Source organism: Opisthocomus hoazin, chromosome 11, assembly GCF_030867145.1.
Source record: "Opisthocomus hoazin isolate bOpiHoa1 chromosome 11, bOpiHoa1.hap1, whole genome shotgun sequence".
NCBI classification, from domain to species: Eukaryota; Metazoa; Chordata; class Aves; order Opisthocomiformes; family Opisthocomidae; genus Opisthocomus; species Opisthocomus hoazin.
This window is the reverse complement of record NC_134424.1, coordinates 18,483,682-18,504,896: the sequence shown is the minus strand read 5'-3', so window position 1 is coordinate 18,504,896 and position 21,215 is coordinate 18,483,682. Positions and strand designations below refer to the sequence as shown.

General features: G+C 40.8%; 1 protein-coding gene across 7 annotated transcripts in view; it reads left to right on the top strand.

Moving 5' to 3' along the window:
- LOC104336616 (6-phosphofructo-2-kinase/fructose-2,6-bisphosphatase 4) overlaps nucleotides 1-21,215 on the top strand; it is a 58,833-nt gene that overhangs the window by 28,155 nt on the left and 9,463 nt on the right. For all 7 annotated transcript variants that reach the window (XM_075433039.1, XM_075433038.1, XM_075433034.1 and 4 more), the window contains exons 2-12: nucleotides 4,113-4,229; nucleotides 8,573-8,669; nucleotides 11,104-11,170; nucleotides 12,380-12,454; nucleotides 13,353-13,409; nucleotides 13,749-13,870; nucleotides 15,465-15,672; nucleotides 16,244-16,390; nucleotides 16,984-17,088; nucleotides 18,712-18,841; nucleotides 19,212-19,274. In XM_075433039.1, coding sequence (XP_075289154.1) covers nucleotides 4,113-4,229; nucleotides 8,573-8,669; nucleotides 11,104-11,170; nucleotides 12,380-12,454; nucleotides 13,353-13,409; nucleotides 13,749-13,870; nucleotides 15,465-15,672; nucleotides 16,244-16,390; nucleotides 16,984-17,088; nucleotides 18,712-18,841; nucleotides 19,212-19,274 — 1,188 coding nt within the window. The remainder of the gene's footprint in view (nucleotides 1-4,112; nucleotides 4,230-8,572; nucleotides 8,670-11,103; nucleotides 11,171-12,379; nucleotides 12,455-13,352; nucleotides 13,410-13,748; nucleotides 13,871-15,464; nucleotides 15,673-16,243; nucleotides 16,391-16,983; nucleotides 17,089-18,711; nucleotides 18,842-19,211; nucleotides 19,275-21,215) is intronic.

The following is a 21,215-nucleotide window of genomic DNA, read 5'->3' as shown; positions in this document are numbered from 1 at the left end:
CTGATGAAATACTGCGCAGCTGAGCTAGGTTGTTCAGTGTCCCAGTTTGGTTTCAAAATCTTGTTCCTTGTCTCGCATTATTTCACAACAGAGCCTGAGAGGCGAGAAAGGAGCGTGTAGTTTCTTTCTTCTTTCCTTGGCTGTTAAGTCTTTAACTTTAGAAGGGCCGGCAGTCGTAATTTTATTCTGAGGTGCAACTTGCTGTGTTGTTCAGTAGTATATAAGAAAGTTTTAACTGGGATAATGACTTCGCTTCAGATGCAGTATTTGATTTTAATGCGTTTCGTCACTTGGCCATTTCCCTTTGCTGATTGGTATATTGTGCATGTTTTTTGTGTGTTCCCTCTCAGTAAGGGTATACAACATATATTTCCTTTTGATGCTGCTGTTTATAGACATGCAGTCTTACATTACAACATTATTTTGAAGAAAAAAACCTGCATAAAGACATAGGGCACCTTAATCAAACGATGGCGTCCAACCCTGTGGATTTTGTTTTGCTGTTCTGAATGCGTATGTTCATCTAGCAAAATCAGTGTTGATAGCACATCCACAGGTTGGGGCTGTTAGAAACCCTGAGGGGTTATAAAAGTGAAGCAGTATTAAAAAACTAGTTAGGTTTCTTGAAACTAGGTTGTGGAGCGAGATTTCTGGAGGTAAACCAGATGATCCAGTGATGAGGAATGAAAGCTATGCTTAGGAGAGCCTGCCGTGACTCTGTCACTTGCACCTGTGTAACTACTTTTCTGCTGCAAGTTGTTTTTTGTGTAAAGTGAATGATGGTGAGGTGCTGTGAAAAGGGGAATTGAGCATTGTGCCATTGGGAAACTATTGAACTAAAGAGGCTTTTTAGTTCCGGGAGTTAGACATGTGTAACTTGTTGTTTGGTGTTTTTAATCAGTCCACATCCTCATGTCAAAATTGCTTACATTTCTTCAAAGGAAGGAGCAAGTCTTGAGACACTGACATTTTAAATACTGTCATTGGAATGAATGTTCCTCCCCACTTGCTGTGAGTGTTGGCAACGTTTTGTTGAGCACATTATGGTTCAGATAAAGTAGAAGAAAATTGAATGATTTTTAACTTTTGTTTGATACATCCTCAGAACTTTGCATTTAGGTTTAGTCTTGACTCTTTTACTGAGCTAATGAGCAAAATTAAGCCTTGTTAATGACAGAGGTTCGTAAGGAAGAAAACAAAAGCCTGTGTTTGCTGTGCTGAGTCTTGCTTGTGTTGACAACGCTACACTGAGGTACAGCAAAAATAAAATAATTGTTTTGTGTGCTTTTATTTTCAATCGTCTCATTTAGCTGTTACCATGTGCTGTTTTGGCCAGTGAAAGTGCTTTTGACTTCCACCTCTGAATGCATAGGTGTGTTTGTCACAGAGTGCCACCTGGGTGAGTGGTATTAGACCACAACCACTGTTGGCCATCCGAACCAGAACACCATATGTTCTTTAGTGCCCTGAATTTTAGATTGTGACCTGGCATCCTCTTGTTGCGGACAAAAGCGCTTTTGTGCCGTGGCATCATGTACTGTGTAGTGGTGTTTATAGGGCTACGGCGTTATGTGAAAGCAGAGTATATCAGATCATTGGAATCGGTGGTATTCTTCCTTGTGGTGTGCAGGGTGTCTGTCTTGCTGGTATCTGTCTTTAAAGAAGAAAAGCACTTTTGGTCAGCCTGGCACCTAATCCGAATAGGATTGCAACTTTTTTGGTTGTGAGCAGCAGATAATTGCCTTGGCTTCTGCTCGCGCACTAGATAGCCAGGCACAGAGTGACCAGAATAACAGATTAGGCGTGCACGTTAAACTGTATGCGTAGGGCTCCAGAAAAGGCAATTTTGCTAGTTTTTGTACTTTCTTTGATGAAATTAGCATAAAAATCCTGGTGATGCCAGACTTGTACTGGGAGGAAATGTCCCTCTTGCACGTTGTTGTAGTCACATTGACCGGGTTTGCTGCTCCGTGAGAAGATCTAGTACAAACCCATGGCAGCAGTAGCACGGTAGAGAGAGGCTGTTAGTGTAGGCTGTGAAGCAACCATTTAGGCGAGTTGCAGGTTTTTCACAGTAGCTCACCAGCCATTAGTTTTGCAAAATGGAATTTTGCTTCAGTATAGGTTTATTATATTACAAAAATACAGATGTTCTGTGAGAAGGCTAAATTTGTATAGCTTACCCCAGGAAAAAAAAATCAAAAATTGAGGTGATCTAGGTGTAATGTTAGTTGGTAAACTCTGTTCAGAATGGGTAGAAAAGCTCGTTTCACTTAGCACAGGTTTCTTGCAGAGCAAGTGGACCGGAGGCAGTGTACAGGCCTTTCCGTACAGATCCTGGTTTATTTTTGTTTCTAGAAGTCTTACTTCACTGCTTACACTGGAAAATTATTTAAAACTCAAGCTGGATATTTCAGATGAAGAACCTTTTAAATTTGCTTTGAACAATAACGTCTTCTAGTAAAATTTCTAGGGGCTCAGGAATTTTTCTCATCTCAGTATTTTATTTTAGTATCCTTAAAACCAGAAGCCAAGTTGTTAAGTGTAGTAAGCACAGTACTCTTTGCACTTCATAGAATTTGTTTCTCCTGAGCCTTCATTCCTTCTCTTGGGAGTCAGGGTTCACACGCCTGAACTTAGGACAAAGAGGAAAAGGGACAAGCAAACATTATTGTTCTTGTTCATAGGCTTCTGCACAGAGAAGCTTACTCCACAGGCTTTTATCAGCGTCCTTCCGGAGACATGGACATGTTTGGACGGATCTGTTTTGGTTTGCATTCAGTTCCATATAACTTTCATTTCATAGCGCAGTAATGTTTCACGGGTTCGAGGTTAGTTACCATTTTCCCTTCTCTCTCTCATGAAGTTGTGTATTTTTAAAGAGTTTGGGTGTTGGTTTTTTTTCTTTTCAGTGTGTGTTACAAGAATGTGCATCTGTCTTTGCAGTTCTGTTCGTTCTTTTTTGATGGGTCTACTATGTGGAGTAGCTGGGCTGGGTTTGTGCAAGTGAGTTAGTGGGATGGGACTTCGTCAATCCAAGGTTTCGAATCGCGGGTAATCACAGTGCTCTGTGCAACAGTTTAGTTACGCCTTACGGCTTAATGCTGAGATTTAGTCTCTTGGAGTGAATTGACTCCTCCTCTATCAAGACAATGAGGAAACTGATGCACATGTGCATTGTATAGAAATTAATACCCTTTGAAATATGGGATGGAGGGAGCCGGTGGTATCTTTGTGCCACTTTAATGTCTTCTTTCTTTTTAGGCAGTTCCTTGCAGCTGTGAGAGTAATGCAAGGTATCCATAGTTTTGTGCTGTTAAAATGTTCAAAGACTTGTCATTTGAAAGGAAATGCCTCAAGGTTTTCAGTTTGCACACACAGCCCCTTTAACTTCATACAGTTTCAGTTTTTTCTTTAATTAAACACTCTGCCTTTGGTTAAGAGTATTTGTGTATGTGTATCTGTATATCAGATTATTGTACTGAGTGTGTGGAATACTTGTGCTTCATTCCTAGTAACTGTCGAAGAACAGTCAAAATGAGCTATTGTTTCAAGAGAGATCTTTGTGTTAATATTATTTGAAGGAGAAATAATAAACAGTGAACCATGTCATACTAGAATGTATTAAGCTGCATCTCTCATGCTTGGTTCACTCAAAACCAAGAAAAGGTTGAGCAGCATTGAGGTCTGGTCTTAAAGATTTTAAAAATATGTAGAAGTTGTGTACACCTTGCTGTTTCCTTTCAATGCAAGCTGAACTGAGGTGCATAGGGGCATAAGATCTCAGTGTCCTTTATTTGGTGGTTTTTTTAATGTGTTAAAACGCGTATGCAAATACGTCGGTTTCTTGTCTTCTGCCTGTGTACCACTCACAAGTCCGGCGTTGCACCGCCACTGACTTGCCCTTGCAAAACTCAACACGGCATAAGAAACCTACTTAGGTCCACTGTACTCCTGAAACCTGCCCCTGAAGTAGCGAGGCACAGTGCATGAGCTGCTTGAACCGTCGCTGCCTCGGGGAGTGAGCGGATTGTGATTATCCACTGCAGTATAAGCCTTTGCTTTGTGTGAATGTTAATGGTAAATCCTGGTTTTCTGTTTTTCTGTTTCAGTATGTATGACAAATTGCCCTACTCTCATTGTCATGGTGGGTCTCCCAGCAAGAGGGAAAACCTACATCTCGAAGAAGCTGACACGCTACTTAAATTGGATTGGAGTGCCTACAAAAGGTGATGGATTTACTTCCGTTTACATCAGGAGGATAGGACTGATGTTAGGTATTTTATAAACCTAATTCCCCGTAATTTCCTTGCCCAGTTTGACTACTTAAAATCCTTCTGCTTTGTCAGCTTCTGGTTAAGCAATAGAATACACAGGCTCTGTTCCCTTTAGGTGTTAATTAATCACATTCTGGTGACAGTCCATTTACCTCTGTGTTCCGCCAGATGCCTAAACCAACTTTCTGCCCTTGTGCCTTAATACTTTGGTTCTTCAGCTGTCATTTTTTTCTTTTTTTCCTTCCCCTTTTTTATGTGGGTGAAAGGGAATCTCGTTTACAGGTGGATGAGCAATCATCTCTTCTGGGTTAAAGTTCTGGCTTCTCCATCTTCTTTTCTCTGTAAACTTTGTGCAACGGTGCAATTCTCTGTGTAACTCTTTGTGACTCATTCCACAAATGCAGTTAAACAGCTCTTTGTCTGAATATTAAGAGCCCAAGGAACCGAATCAGCCACTTGTTATCACTCTTAAGAACTTTGTAGGTGTGTGTCGAGTGGGAAATGACGGCTCAGATTGGTTGTGCCAAGGACCTGGCTGTCTGACCTCATTCCTGAGCTCCTGTGGTAGCTTGCAGGCCCAAAACAACAAGTAAACAAGACCTAACTCCATTTGAGGTTCTGAGCAGCCATCTCATCTGCCACCTTCTCTGCCTCTGTAGAAGAAAAAGTGTTCTGTGATTCTGTGTCTGGTGCAGCAGTGGTAGCTTTATAGTTATGACTGGTTTATCATTTCACAAAATCACAGAATCACAGAATGTTCGGGGCTGGAAGGGACCTCTGTGGGTCATCTAGTCCAACCCCCCTGCCGAAGCAGGGTCACCTACAGCAGGCTGCACAGGACCTTGTCCAGGCGGGTCTTGAATATCTCCAGAGAAGGAGACTCCACAACCTCCCTGGGTAGCCTGTTCCAGTGCTCCGTCACCCTCAGAGGGAAGAAGTTCTTCCTTATGTTCAGACAGAACTTCCTGTGCTTCAGTTTGTGCCCATTGCCCCTTGTCGTGTTGCTGGGCACCACTGAAAAGAGTCTGGCCCCATCCTCCTGACACCCACCCTTGAGATATTTGTAAGCATTTCTAAGGTCACCTAAAACCCATGCAGTGCCTCACTTGGATGTGTCTGCAGTCTTGGAAGCTTGACTGCCCTACATTCTCCTACAAATGGACCTTGAGCTTGTTTGGAGGTTCTAGCAGGGGAGCACAGCTACCATATACCCTTGGACCGATGAACGGTACGCCTCTATCGGGGAAGGTCATCCTCTTCGACCGAGCGCGCAGCTTTGGGAGGGATGCACGTGGAGTGGTGAGGGAGGAAGGGGACACCCGCGTAGCCAGCCAGATCAGCCGAATCAACCCTGGCGATCAATGGGGTGGCAGATGTCGCAGCCAGATCACCCTCACATCCACATCTCACATTTCAATAACAGTAGACATCAGATCATACTAAAGGAGGCAGACTTTTGGCTGGATATTCAGAGTTGTATTTCTTAGTAGCTCCAAGAAGTCAAGATGAAGAGTTCTGTCCTGTATATAAACTGTCTTTGGATCCTAGGGTATAGCTTTTGGAGTCGATGTTTTCTTAAGCTCTGAGAAATGTGTCTAATATGTTTTATTTAGATGAGATGTTATGGAAGTTATGTTACATTGTTTGAGTATGAGAGTTTACAGGATTTAAATTATCACTTGAGTTTTGACTGTTTTCACACAGGATCACCCTTCTGATGAGCACTATCAGGTATTTAGAGACTTCAGTTTTATCCATTAGGCTGAAACAGAATAGCAATCTAAATAGGTTAGCCTGTATTGAAGCTGATAAAATGTGTGTCATATAACCACGCTTGTGTTTTAGATACACATATGTGTATATGTCGTTGTGTGGAACATTTTGCTGTGTGAACTTTGAAAAGCAGAAATCCAGTATCAGACAACAAAGAAGATACTGTCCACATCTGGCTCATGCTTGGTTAAATATATCCGAAATACATTAAAATAGGTAGGGTTGGTCTGCTTCAGTTACAGGAAAAGTTCCCATGGGCTACTGTGAGCAGTACGTCAGAAAATAAATGCACTTGTGCTTAATGAAAAGTAGTTAGAGCATTGCTGCTTAATTTTACAAAAACATACTACATGAAGTTGCCGTATGAGGTTCTGTCCGAGGTTGCTGGTTATGGTTTGTCTTTGTTAGAAAGGGTGGCGTGGGATTTTTGTGAAAAACCACAGGCCCTTCCTGCTGTGTATGTAATCAGTGATGCAATTTTACTGATGCTGGTATCAGTTTAATACAGCTCGCTGACTGAGGGAATAGGTGACGCGTGGCCTAGTGATTCCAGGTGATTGGGACTGAATCAATACAGGAGAAGTATCCAGTAGCCCTAACATCTGTTACCCTTTGGCTCTTAATGTCTTAAAATTAGCGTGTGCTTAGTGTAATAAGGATTCTTACTCTCTGAGACAGATGGCTAAAATTATGAGGTTATGTAAACCAGAGAAAAGATAAATGCCGTCTTTTCATGTAACATACGTCAGGCAAGCTGGAGAGTTCAGGGACAGAAGGTGGAGGTAAGTAGCCCAGGGTTGATGTTAGCTGAATCATTCAGCCATCAGTTCTGTGTTTTCTTTTGTTCCTTCTGAAATCCTCTGTCATTTAGAATGTGGAATGGTTAAAAATACAAAGGACTTTTTATCTGGCCTTTTTGAAGGAAATGAGGTCAATTAGATGCTTGAATAGAACCGTGTTGCAAAGTGGTTTGTAGATAGTAAACGGTAGGAAGCTTTTTTGAATAGTTCTGACTGTGTGGTAGCTGTGATACCAATTGGCTTTGTGAAACTTTTCCGCAGGGGTATATGCTAATAATGAAGGCTAAAGATTGTCCCACTGGATAGAGCTTTTTCCTTTGCTGTGCATGACCCTCTTGCAGTAACTTTTCTTTCTTATGACATTAATTATTTCTGATTTTTGAAGGGCTATTGCCTGACAGTGCTGGCCATGTGAACTTCTTGCATCTTCTGTTTTTCTTACAAGAAGCCACCTTTTCATGTAGCCAGTGTTGCCAGTGCTTGTTAAACCTGTCACAGAATAACCTGGATTGTACTATAATCCGTGTCATTAAATTACAAAAAAATCACATCAACATTGTTGAATTCAAACAAAACTTAATTTTTGGGGGGATAAACAATATTTATTTCTTTTTTCCTGTGCCCCCATTCCCAACAGCAATCTATACACAGCAGCTGATGGTTGAGCTCTTTTATGCTATGTCTTTTTTTTCTTAATTACAACTGCAGTTGTGTCTATTACTTCTTTTCCTCTTTCCAGAAATAAGTCTGGCAAGTAGTTATACCTTGGCAGCTTCTCAAACAGAATACTTCAGTTTGGTCTAATGTTAAGAAAAAAAAGCTTTGCAGCTCAGAAGAGAAAGCGTATAGGTCAGAAACAAGTTAAACATTAATTGCACTTCGAGACCTACTGGCAGAGCTGTCGAATGAAGTTCATTAGAGTGCAGTGTCATTGTCTGCTGTGTGGTGAAACGACTGGCTTGCCCTAATCCCCTATCTGATACTGTGACACGTATACAGCCGTAGATCTTATAGACCTTTGCCCAGATAAGGAATAGTTTTCTTTGACAGACGTTAAGAGATTATGGTAAGACTATATTGAATATTTTAGCTGATTTTTTTTATTTATTTTAAGCATTATTTTTAAATAAATGGAACGGGGCTTGTGATATAGTATGTACTGATCCTTAAGGAGTAGAAATATTTGGGCAGAGTTCTGAAAAAATGTTTCCACAAGTTGAATTTTAAGGTGTTTTTTTTAGTCAAAAGCGAGATTGGTTAGTCTTATTTAAAACTCTTGCTTGCTTAAATAAGAGCTGGAAGTTTTGGGAGGTGCTGTCAGAATATTATTTCACTGCCCGTATACACAGAAGAATAAGCGAGATTATTAGTAGTCCTTGGTAGACTCCTGAAAAGCCTTCCAGCCACCCCTGCAAAGGAGGAAAGGAGTTTCTTTGTGTGGTTTAGGCAAACTGACTGGAGGAGGCACAGCAATATGGTCAAGTGGCTCCATTAAAGGTACCTGCAGCCCAAATGTTCTTTTGCCGTTTCCGTGATTGTTGTTGTCTTTGTATTTAAAAACAAACCAACCCCCCAGAACACAAGAGGAGGTATGATATGTTGACTTTGCACATGGTAAATAGTTTTATCCTTGCAGGTAGATTGGTTTCAAAGCTGTTATAACTTCTGTCTTTTTTTACATGAACACCGTTAGTTCCCACTAATACTGGTTTCTTCTTGCAGAATTTAATGTTGGACAGTATCGTCGGGATTTGGTGAAAAAGTATAAATCTTTTGAATTCTTCCTGCCTGACAATGAAGAAGGCTTGAAAATCAGGAAGTAAGTTTTGAAGGTGTTTGACTACACAATGCTAATTGTATTACAATGGTATCCTGTGTGATATGGTCTTAGAGACTGCTTGAAGTTTCATTTTTGCATGCTCGTGAAGACCCATAAGAGAGTGCAGTATGAAATGACAAGGACAAGAAATTCCAGAGAAGGTGGAAAAGTGATTTGTTTAGGCTGCTTAAAAGTTGGGGTATTTTTTTCTTAAATGCTTCATCTCAAGCATCAAAAATGCAGAGAAGGTTAAATACTAAAAGTGGATTCCTTTTCACCTTTCAGTAGACTGTGACTGCTGTTACTCCTGCAGATGCTCCAGGATATTTTCACTCAAAACAAAGTAGTTATAACAAATTTTTCTTTGCTTTTTGTAAGGTATCAGCTAATAGATGTGACTCTTTCTACTGTCTGGTTCCTGAAATGCCATTTCAGAGCTTTTGTGTGCATATTAAAGAAGAAAAAGCCCTACATATCTGCTTTTCTTTTTGGTTTGCATACTGGAATTTTTTGCCTGGAGTACTTTGAACGTGTTTGTCATGTTCCGTTCAAATGAGTGAAAATGAAACGCTGTTATTCTCTCCCTGAAATTGCCTTTTTGGCCACCATGCAGGTGCTTCATGCAGTCAATCAGTGTACTGCCTTGAAAATTGCCATGTTTTGCTAATGCAGTGCAAACAAAATGAGCACCAGTGTGAACATCTGTGCCCAGATGAAGCGCTTGAGACTGCTCTTGCTTGGAAAAAGCCTGTACTTAATGTAGAGGAAAGACCTTTAGAAGAAAGAGAAGGTCAGAGCAAGAGGGAGCTGCCTGTCTTTCTTTTAGAAGATCAAATAGGAAGATGTTTTGATTTTCTTGACTATTCATTGTCTCTTTCGCATGTTCAGGAAAACTTTTAAGAGAATGCAGTATGAAATGAGAAGGAACAAATTTTAGAGCAATGGAAATGCGATTTGTTTAGGCAGCTTAAAATACGGAGTATTTTGTTCTTAATTTCTTCAGCTGAAGAATTAAAAATCTCTGGACTTCCCTACTGTCTGGACTTTCTTTTGTGGCTGTCCCTTTGCTTGTCCTCTCTCTCTTTCCTTTCCCTTCCACAGCAGTTGAGTATTGCTATTGTTGAAGGAGAATAACTTGCGTAAGAACCTGCTAACCATTTGGGACCAGAGAGTAGATACAAGTAGCATTAGTCTTGCAAGCCCTTACTTTTTGCTTAGAGGTAGAGCCAAACCTTTTAATGTGCGTCTGTGTCACCTCTTAGACTAAATGGTGGGGAATATAGCATGAAATGGGCTGTGGGAGCTAATCTGCCTAGTTAGCAATGAGTGAAGAGTGTTTGTATGTATTTAGTGAAGACTTGACTCAGTTCCTGACATCTATTAACCATGCTAATGTGGAAATACTGTCAAGATTGAAAAGCCTTCATTTTTCTTTTAAGATAAAACGTGCATGCAGGGTATGGTAAATGTAAGAGAAGAGTTATGCGTTTCAGTCTGGAAGTCAAAATAAAGTAATAAAGCATAGAAAGGCTGTTGGACAGTTTTTAATGTTGGTACTGTAAAAAGACTGTACTTACTGGAAATAAGTGGGGCTTTGTTCTACAAATGAGTAAATCATGCACGATGTTAATGTTGCCCTCCAGTATTATTTATGTGTTAGAAATCGTGACGGACTTTGAAGATAATACTAATGCTGGGGAGATAGGAAATTTGCAAATTAATTTATTCTTGTCCAGATTTAAGACAAGTGTAAAGTGTGTGGGGTGGGGTTTTTTGGCGTTTGCCCTCAGCAGTCTCCAGTACTAATTTTGTTGGGTTGGTGACTACAGTGGGGTGTTGTTTTCACTGCTGTCTCTGATACCTGGTGCTAACTTTGTTTTACTCTATTTCAACAGATTTTTTTGACAAAAGCAATTTTTACATGATCGTTCGAAAGAGAAGTAGTAGATTACTGAAAAATAGTTGTCTGTCCACTTTAACTTAGGGCCACAAGATAAAAAACCTGAAGTTGATTTCTTTTCCCCCCCTCTTTGAGAGTCAAATTAAGAAGCAAATATCTATGAATAGGTAATTAGGAAAAGAATACAGTTGCAGGGATGTTTCGGTGATGTTACTTTAGATTAGTGAAAGTTTATCCTGGCCAGCAAAGCTGGTGGGCGTTCTGTGGTGATTCGTAGTTGTATCAGTTGCACCGAGGAGCACTGGACTGGCCTTTTTCTTAGGCAGATGACTGTGACCACATCTCCTTAGTATAACTTGGTTGACCTCTGTTGTTTTTCCCTGTGTTTCGGGGGCAGGGAGGGGCTGATTTAAAAACAGGTGTTTTTTGGGACAGACTATCTAACATTTGTAGGGCACTTTGATCTCAATGTACAAGTGCATTAATAAAATTACTTTAACTAGCATTTGAGTTTTACTCTCTCTCATTTTTAAGACAGTGTGCCTTAGCAGCGCTGAATGACGTCCGACAGTACCTCAGTGAAGAAAACGGGCACGTGGCTGTAAGTTGCTTGTTGAAGACACGTTCTTGAGGTGTCATTCCCTACAAAACAGTGTGTGTCTGCTGGATAATACACAGCCTGAGTCATTCCAGTATCTCTTCAGTATTTCAGATTTATTTTTCTTTCGGAGTTGTATGTTAGATCTATCTTTGTTGCTGCAGTGAAAGGAGAACTTAACTTCAGAGTGATGATGCCGTATTGGGCAACCACCTTTGAGATTTGACGGGTTAACTGGGGAAAGGCTAACACTAAGAAAAATGTCCTCCACATCATGTGATGTAGTGTTAAACTCATCTGTTGTTTTGGTTGCACTTGTGTTTCTGTTTGATAGTGTAGCCTTTCAAGTGAAAGGCAGAGACTTACTGAACAAAAAAGCATCCTGGGTATTGCTTGGCAGTTGTGTTGCTGACATGAGATATCTCTGAAGAGAGCAGGAGAAACTCGGAGTAAATTGCTCTGTATCCGAGTATTTAATAACAGGATGCAAAACATCAGCTGTTCGGCTACTGACGTAATGATGTTTTGTGCATAACATTGCTTTTCTTAAGACTACTGACACAACTCTGTGGTGGTTCCATTAATTAATCAGGGAAAACCATTAACTGTAATTTTAAGTTCTGCTGGGGACATGAGGTAAGCTTTATGCTTTGACAAACTTCATACTTTGGTAAAACACTGGTGTGCTCAAAGCTAAACGTAAGTCCTTAGAAAAATGGCTGCATATTTCCCTGCCGTTCACAGACAGGATTTACGAGTCTTGCAGATCTTCTGCCCTTTGAAAGATTTTCACTTGCATGGTGAATACCATATTGTTTGCAGCATCTTTTTTGTGTAGTAGAAGTTCACTAAAAAACTATGCATGTTAGTATTTAATGCTGGTAAGGGCTAGGAGGAAGATTCTGTCCTGTATTATGTGTTAGGCTTAAATTCCGATTGCTTCTTCCAAATACAGTGTTCTACCAGTAGTGCTTTCAAACTATTGCTCTTTTTTTATTATTTAGAAATGGATGTGTGTGAAGTAGGAATGTTTTTTGTTTTTATGTTGAGCATGTTGAGGTAGCAGGGTAGAGGGAAGGGGAAGTGTTTTCATTGCTTTCCCTCACATTGAGGAACTTGGAACCCTTGTTTTTGTTGCTAGTAACACAGTGCTTCTCACAGGCTATGATGCTTTTTAAATTCCCCCCTCTATTTTTCTGTAATTATACCTAGGTCTTTGATGCTACAAACACTACTCGAGAACGTAGAGAAACCATTTACAAATTTGGTGAAGAAAATGGTTATAAGGTGAGTCAAAAGCAAAGGAGTTCTGCGCTAATGCCCAGACAAGTAGAGCGGTGGTAGTTTTGCCCTCGTCTGTACTCTGAGTTAAGAAGTGCACTAGCATAAGCCACATCCTTCCTAGATGTTTAGTCAATACAGCATTTTGTGTTCTCAAGCATTGTTTGTGATGAAAAGTCACCCCATCCCCATTTTTCTTGTCTTTAATGTTTGTGCTGTTTGGAGCTAATCTCTTTTATGCTATGGCTTTCCTTCTGTTGTCCTGGACCCGTAGTTCTGAGTGTACTGTCAGCAAGAACTATTTAAAAGATGGTTCTTACTGCAGTTAAGATTTTTGCTGTGGAAACACATAGGGAATTCTGTGTTAGTTCTGTACAAACCAAAAGCTTTCTGTGGCTTTCTGCCTTCTGTGTGGGATTGTTTTGCATTTAGCTGTTCTCCAGTCATCTTCCATTTCCTCGAAACTTGCATCTCCATGAAGCTTTGAGACAGCAAAACACAAACCTCTTTTTAAGTGAGGTTACTCCATTAGTTGAAAGACTTCTAAATTACTGTTTCAGAAACTTTAGTTGCCATTTGTATGGCTGAACTTGCATCCTTGCCATTTATTTCTTCCTATTCCATCCAAAAGTTTTCTCACTGCAAAATTTTTCCACTAATAAGCATTGTTGGGGAAAATAGTGTAGAGCATGATGCTTCAGGGAATGGTAAGCCAGTGCCTTGTGATGAGAGGGTCTGGAGAAACATGAGTAAATGGAGGCAACTTTAAGGCATGGCGCTGTTAAAAAGGAGTTAGCGTGGAAATGAGCAACATGCTGCTTGTGTGTGTTAGTTTCCAGAGGCGTTTTAATGCATCTTCTTCCTTCCTGCCTTCCATACATGTGACTGTCTGTTTGGACTGAAGACTTTTTTTGTCGAGTCCGTATGCGTAGATCCAGAGGTCATTGCTGCAAACATTGTGGTGAGTACAGGAAAGACTGTTTTAACTGCCTTAAGTCAAGAGGTTTAAAGTAGCTAGGTGTTTTTAGAAGTATGTTACATAAGAACTTCCAATAGCCAAAAACCATTAACTCCCACTAATGGAACACTTTTCATTTGTTTTCCTGTCCGTGTGTGTATCAACTCAGAAGTTTAATTCTATGAAGAACAGTTCTTTTTGCTTTACATGTGTTTTAATTAAGTTCCAGAAAAATAAGTTTTTGTGTTGTGTTCTCCTCCTTCCTATTTCTTTCAAATAGAGAAAAAGGATTAAAAAGGGAAAGAAACTCATGTACAACTCTCCTGTTTGTATTTTAAACAGCAAGTGAAGCTGGGTAGTCCTGACTATGTTGATTGTAGTAATGATGAAGCAACAGAAGACTTCATGAAAAGAATAGAGTGCTACAAGAACTCGTATGAGACATTAGATGAAACTCTTGACAAGTAAGTGCTGAAATAATACTGTGATCACAACTGGATTATTTTAAGATGTTTCCTGAGGGGATGGAGCATGCTGTATCGGGGATTAGGGCTTTCTAGTCATGTTTTTTAAATGCCTTGAGCTCTCTTTCCTCTAACAAATTAGAGTGAGTTGGCTCCAGGGGTGGAGCCTGGAAACTTGCTTGCTTGAGGAAAATTGGCGAACCACACTACTCTGGGACAATATTCTTTTTGATTTTCCCACTTGGAGAATGGTATGATTCTTCTGGGATAGAACCAGCATCTAGAAATCATTCCAGACTTGCTGTAGTGGTTGGTTGTCATTTGGGTTTTTTTTTTTAGTACATGGAGGAGACCCGAGTGATTCATAAGCATAACTTCATTGCTTGACACGGCTAAGATGAGTTTTAAACACATCAGTCTTAAAAAAGCGACTTCTAAATTTATTTACATGTGCTTGCAAACTATCCTGTAGGTGCAGGGCTGTGAGAGACTTCAGTAGCTAGATTATTTACCATCATGCCAAAGCATTCATCTGTTTTTCATTCAATTTCAACACTTGAAATTAAGGTAGGGGTGAACCATGTGAGGCTGAGCCCTGTTTCTCTTGCTACAGTCCAGGATTGCAGTGTGGAATTTTGAGCTGTGCTCATTCCTGGTGCACTGGGTTTGTTTCAGGACCAGTGGTATAGAGAAGCCTGAGCTGCGTTTTAATGTAATTGAGTGTAAGCAGCGTGAAGCTGGCTCAGTCAGAACAGTTCATGCATGTAATTTCTGTGATGGACCTAATGGTTGTGCCTGGGTGAAATAGTAATGATTAACCCCAAAGAATGCTGTCAGAGATGAGATGATGATGTGGTGTGATGTCTCAGATGCATTGCTAGAAACCAATAGTGGTTATTTTCAGCTTTAATATTAGACCTTTTCCCTCCTTTAAACTAGATGCTACTCTGAAGTTACAGCTCAGATGAGAAAGGATAAGCAGTGAGAATTGAAATTATAACCTGTGGGTGGGGTAAATTACGGTACTGTTAATAAATAGTTGTTGATAGAGTGGTTGAGAAAAGGTCTTGCTTCAGGCTAGTCCCTGGCCCTTCTGGTGTAGTTTTTCTGGAAGGGTTAACTGAGATGGGTAAATAGTGGCTGTGCCTTTTGGCCCCTGGGTGTGATCAGACAAATACGTGCTGTCAGGGAAGTGTTTGTAACCTGGAGAAAAATACCTAGTATCAGAAAATATCTGGATATCTTGTTGAAACTTCCACAGTTGAATGACTCCACTGAATCTTCCTTGCAGTAGGAGGGCTGAATTTTTCCAAGAGTAGGATCTAGGTTTGAGAGACAAAGTGCGAGTAAAGGGAACAGAAGAGAAAGTGGTGTGAGCAGCTTATGTGTGAAAGGAATAGAGTTCATCCTCTAGCTTTGGAGTATTGCATTATTTCTTAGGACAAATGCATATTCTGTGAGTAATTGAGGGTTTGTTTATTGCTCTGGCATGCTGCCCCTTTGTTTCAGAGTGAGGGAGAGAGTGGGAAGATTGTGGTACATGCTAACAGAAGCTATGTGGAATCTTACGTATTTGTTTGTTTGCTCGTGAAAGGGATCTTTCTTATATCAAAATTATGGATGTTGGAAGGAGTTACCTTGTGAACAGAGTAATGGATCACATTCAGAGCCGGATTGTCTACTACCTCATGAATATCCATGTGACTCCTCGGTCAATCTACCTCTGTCGACATGGAGAAAGTGAACTCAATCTGAAAGGGAGAATAGGAGGAGATCCTGGACTGTCTGTCAGGGGGAAAGAAGTACGTACCTCCTGAACAAGTGCGACTGGGTTTGTGCGTATCTGTGCATGCGTGCAGTTTGTGCTGTGCATTTACAGCTTTCTTCCTCCACACCCTTTTCCTCTTCTTTAAGAGGGATCTTTTTAGTTGAGTATGTGGGAAGTGGAAAATGGGTGGACACACTTTGTGTGTTGTGATTTGGTATGTGCTTTTTTATCTGCTTGTCATGCTGTGGGTTGAAATTCCTTTTTATCCTACAGCACAAATCAGTTGTCAAGAAGACTTTAGTTTTTAACTGTATTTTTGTAAAATCTTGACTTGTTGAATAATTGGGAATGTTCACAAGTTAAAGCTGAAAGGAGATTTCCTGGACGTAAAGACAGGAGCTGCAGAAAACTTAGGTCTTCCTTGTACTCCTTTCCTTCCCTGTCCTGTCCCTCTTGGCCTAGTGGAATGTGTTGTATTTCTTAGCAAAAGCTTTGATAGAGCCTTTTGGAAAAGTTATAATGAGTTTGCGGAGAATAGAGCCTGTGTGTTCCAAACTGTGTGTTAGCTCTGAGCCCTCACCCAATGTCTCGTGTTTTTCTTTCAGTTTGCCAAAAGCTTGGCGCAATTTATTAATGAGCAAAATATCAAAGACCTGAAAGTTTGGACCAGCCAGATGAAAAGGACAATTCAGACTGCTGAAGCCTTGGGAGTGCCTTATGAGCAGTGGAAGGTTTTGAATGAGATAGATGCAGTAAGTTCTTCTTTTCTAAACATCTAGTAAGTTGCTTTGTTTGCTAGGGATGAAGGAAGTACTTAATTTTGTAATGATAAGTCTTCTGTGGGATGGAAAGTCATTTAAACTGGTTTTAGAGGCTGGGAAAATTGTTAATTACTGTTAGCAAGGCTAAACATTTTATCAAATTTTGCCATAATTAATTTAGCCGTGGTTTGTCTCTCCCAGTAAACCATTCCCCTGTAGAAGCCACGATGCAATGAAATTTTTGGTAGGTGGGTGTTGGAAAGAAAAAAACCATTGGTGGTTGGCACTTTCCAGCTGCACCTGTAAGATGCATGAGTAGGTGCAATAGATAAAATGTGACCTTGCTCAGTGACTGTGCTTGCCTATTTATGTGCCTTCACTTGTGTAGGGATTAATGGTTCCTTCTAACCACATCTGAGTCCAGCTGAGCATCCCGTTCATCATGCGTGACAATTTTGTCTTTAAGTGTCAGAGTAACAAAATACAGTTGTTAAAAGTTATTTATATGTGGTTTTATTTAAGAATGACATCTCTTTTTGAGCTGCTGGAAGTACATGTTTTCAAATGATTTTTATGATCTGTAGGGAGTGTGTGAAGAAATGACATATGAAGAAATACAAGAAAATTATCCGCTTGAATTTGCGCTGAGAGACCAAGACAAATACAGATACAGATACCCTAAAGGAGAGGTATGCATTTTTCCTCTCTTAAGGTGAAGGGCTTCCTTGTTTTGTTGATTACATGCATGCTGGCTTTAGGAAGGGGAAACAAAATTAAAATTAATAAAAAGGATGTTCCTTTCTCCAGGGGAAAGCACACAGGAGCTTGCAAGGATTGAGCCCAGACCATGTAATTTGATTCAGGACTTGAAAAATAAAACAATACATTTAGAAAAACGCTTGAGAGCTTTGATCTTGTGGGCATGGTTTGTATGCTGGTCCAGCAGTGATAAAGCAGGAAGAATGGTTGCAAGGCTTCAAACTGTTGCATATGCAAACAGACTGCCAAGATCGCCTTTTCCCATTCATCCTTGCTATAGACAGAGGCTGTTTTGCGTGCAGTTCTGGCTGAAATGCCGCGGCAATCTGTAGCCACATTGATCTTTCACTTCAGTAAACTGCTTGCCTCTGGGAAAATAACTTGCTGACAGCTTTTCTGAAGCAGCCCCGTTACAGCGCAGCAGCTGCCAGATGGTCCCCCCGGCCTGGCTGCGGAGGGTTTCGGACGCAGGGCAGCAGGGCGGAGGAGCGGCTGGACCAGCTGCTCTGGTGTTCGTGGCATGAGGAAGCGAGCTCCGAGGCCGCCTGTCCTCAGCAGTCAAGAGTAATCTCTGTGCAAAGAGCAGCCTGCCCTAAGAGCGGTGGCCTTGCGGGTGTGACCCCAGGCTCACTAATGAGGCAGTCACTAAGCTGCAAAGTTCTCCTCATCCTTTGGAACAAGGAGTGTTTGTTTTTCCATCCTCTGGGATAGCGACAGACTCCCTCATCGCCTTGGGGTGAGGAGTTGAGCTCAGTCTTCTGTCAGAGGCAGTTTCTTGAGTCGCAAGGCTCTGTGCAGCCTGGCTGGAGACCACCATATTCCTCTTGCCGAGGAGTGAATCAGCAGTGCTGCTTTCCGACCGGGCTGAAGGCTTTCTGCTGTGCTCGTTCCTTGCCCATGTGCAATGCCTGACGCACTTTGGAAGTATTGTCTTTACTGTGCACGTGAAAATGAACTTCAGCATGCACATGCAGAAATCCTGCTGTTCACCTGCAGCAGCAGATTTGCCGTGTGGGTGCTGTGTAGGACAGGTGGCAAGAGAAATCTGGCCTTGCTTTGTCACCTTTGGTGGGCTGGTGGCTGCCGTCACCCGGGCAGTTCATCAAGCCCACGGTTTGTTTTCAAAGGGCAGCCTGAACAAGTCAGACTTTGTGAACTGCTCGTATGCTGACTGTAGGCTGGGCTTCCCAGATTTTTGCTTGGAAGGACGATGCTTTTGAAGGTGAGGTATGGAAAATAACGTGCAAGACCTCACCTGTGCATTTGCAGATGCTGTGAATTAAATTCTAAGGATTTTGTGGAAATTCTGGATCATAGCAACTAATTTAGTAAAGCTTTTCCATGAGGGAGCTATATTTTGTAATATGTATACACTTTGATAGTCTGGAAGACCTGCACTGTGTTCTTGAGGAAAATTATTACTACAGTATTTGTGCACTAATACAACGTTTAGAAGATGAGCAATATGAAAGTAAGATCCAGTGTATATACGTATATACTGTTCAAAGAGTTTTCCCTTTTTAATGTGCTGTCTATTTCTCCTCCCCGCCCAGTCCTATGAAGATCTTGTTCAGAGACTGGAGCCGGTAATTATGGAACTTGAAAGGCAGGAAAATGTGCTTGTCATATGTCACCAAGCTGTCATGCGCTGTTTGCTTGCATATTTTCTTGACAAGCCTGCAGGTAAGTCTGCCTTGATACATTACAAATGGTCTATTTTTTTTAAATTTACTGGTTAAGTTCCAAATGGTGAATTCTATCAATTTCGTTTATCGTCAGAGGGTGGTTGTGCTAGGCAAGTACGCAAGTGTAAATTTTTTTGTATTTGACCTACCCATGTTAATTTGAAGGCGATTTTTATTGAGCTGCTTCTCACCTGGAAGGCTGTAATGTTTGTTTTTCCGCAGCTGTTTGAATAGCAATGCCAGGGAAGAAAACAGATACACTATCAAATGAAAAGAGACTTTTAAAGTGGTTGGTCTGTAACATAATAGAGAAGATAACTGTTTTTGTAATCTCTATTTCGTATGTAATTTGTTGTTCGATTTCTCAGAACAACTGCCTTACCTGAAGTGCCCGCTGCATACTGTCTTAAAGCTAACGCCGGTGGCTTATGGTGAGTAGTATTAAGTATGTATGATGTATAAGTAACTATAGTGTTACTTAATTATGTCTCTGTAATCAGTGAAGTTTGGGATGCATTTCAGTTAAAACACTTTTTAAATTTATTTTGCTATAAAGGAGAATTGAACAATGAAGTTTGACGTTGCTTGTGTCCTTGTACAGCTTTGTTGGAATCAGTGAATCTTTTGGTTGACATTTGCTTTGCATTATGCCAGAAAATATCTGTTTATTAGTGAAAGCCTGAAACTTCAGTGGCTGTAACTGGTGATGGACAGTTTTCATTTGTATGCAGTTCACATGCTATTTCACTAATTCTTCTGGCAAACCCATGCCTTTTATACATGTCCGATACAGTAAGTTCTTGTTTTTTATTGATGTATTTGAGGGTATGGCTTTTTGTAAGACAAGCAAATGGACATTTATATAGGCTTAGCATCTTACGAAGGGTGTTCCCCTTACCCTTCACTAACTTTGTTCTCTTTTCCTGAAGTGTATTTTTTGTGGACCTTCATACTGCCAGATGAACTTACCGTGTTTGTTGTTGCTGGCATATGTTCGTCAGCAGCTGTAATCAGTGCTTAGCTCAAGGGCTTTAGCTGAGATTTGCCGCTAGCTTATGGAGTGTGGGGTATGGGTTGCAACATGTACTTCTTGTCTGATTGCTAATTAAGTTGTGTGTGTGTTTCAACCTTAGCTTAACATGTGCCTGCTGTTAATTTTCTTCAAGTGATGACTTAATTATATCTTCTGATACCTCATTGCACTTCAGAAGATAATTTGTAGACAAAGAGAACTATGCACAGCTTACCAGGAAATGGATTGCCAAGAAATGCTAGGCGAGTTAGTAATCGGAAGTGCAAAGGTGGCTTTGATGAGCAGCTTGGAGAAATAGCAGTCTAGACCTGTACTTTGTTAAATTGTAAAACTGAGAGAAAGTAAATAGCTGTTACACTGCGAAATCTGTCTGGAGTGTTGTCATTTAATTGCAGTAGCAACCGTCTGTGCTTTGGTGACATCTGGTGTTCCTGGCCTTGCACAACACGCTGGAGGTTGGTTTGGAAATGGAGAGTTAGAACAGCTACAACTTTTCTTTTTTTTCTTTTCCTTTTTTTTTTTTTTAAAAAAAAAAAAGAAAAACAGGGTCAGGTTTTGGAAACTGGATTCTTTTGCCTCGCTAGCCTCAGCCTGTTTCCACAGAGAGGCTGGAGTGGTGGGGTTTTTTTTGTGGATTTTTTTTTGTTTTTAGTGGGAAGTTAAGTGACTGTTCTTAAATTTTAAGAGGGCCTGGATGTTTGCAGTGTTTACTCACCCGCTAAGTGAGGAAGGAAAAGAAGCGATGTGAAACACTCTCCTTGTCCTTCTGACTTCAGTGAAAGAAATGCCACATTTCTTTTTTAAAGTGTTGAATATGTATGTCTGATTGGCACATTTCAGTTGACCTTTCTGGAATCTGACCATCTGAAAATACAAGGGCTGTGTAAACCATTTCTACACTAATATTCTGTAGCATTATTTCAAGTTGCTGTGTCACTTGGCTCCAGTGAGGCTGGCTGCAGGATCAGACATGGTATGTTTTAATACCTTCCAGCTAATCCTGTTCTGGGGTAGCACCTCCCTTAGGGCTTTGCTCTTCCTGGCATTGGAAGCGGGCGTCATTCCCGCCCGGCATGTCTGATCCTTCAGTAGGGGAACATCTGTTACAGCCTGACAGCTGGATTAGGATAAATTAGACTTTTACCCAACACTCCGGTGGTCTGTGGTGGGAGCAGACAGGAAAGAGAAACTGCATTGTTCTAGGTATGAACTTGCACATCGGTAGTGAAAAATGAGCTGGGAGTATGCACATTGTAATTACTGCGGAGTAACTCATGTGCCTTTAGTTTATACTTAAAGCTTTCTGTGCGGTACTTTTTTCAGGTCTTAAACTCAGCTA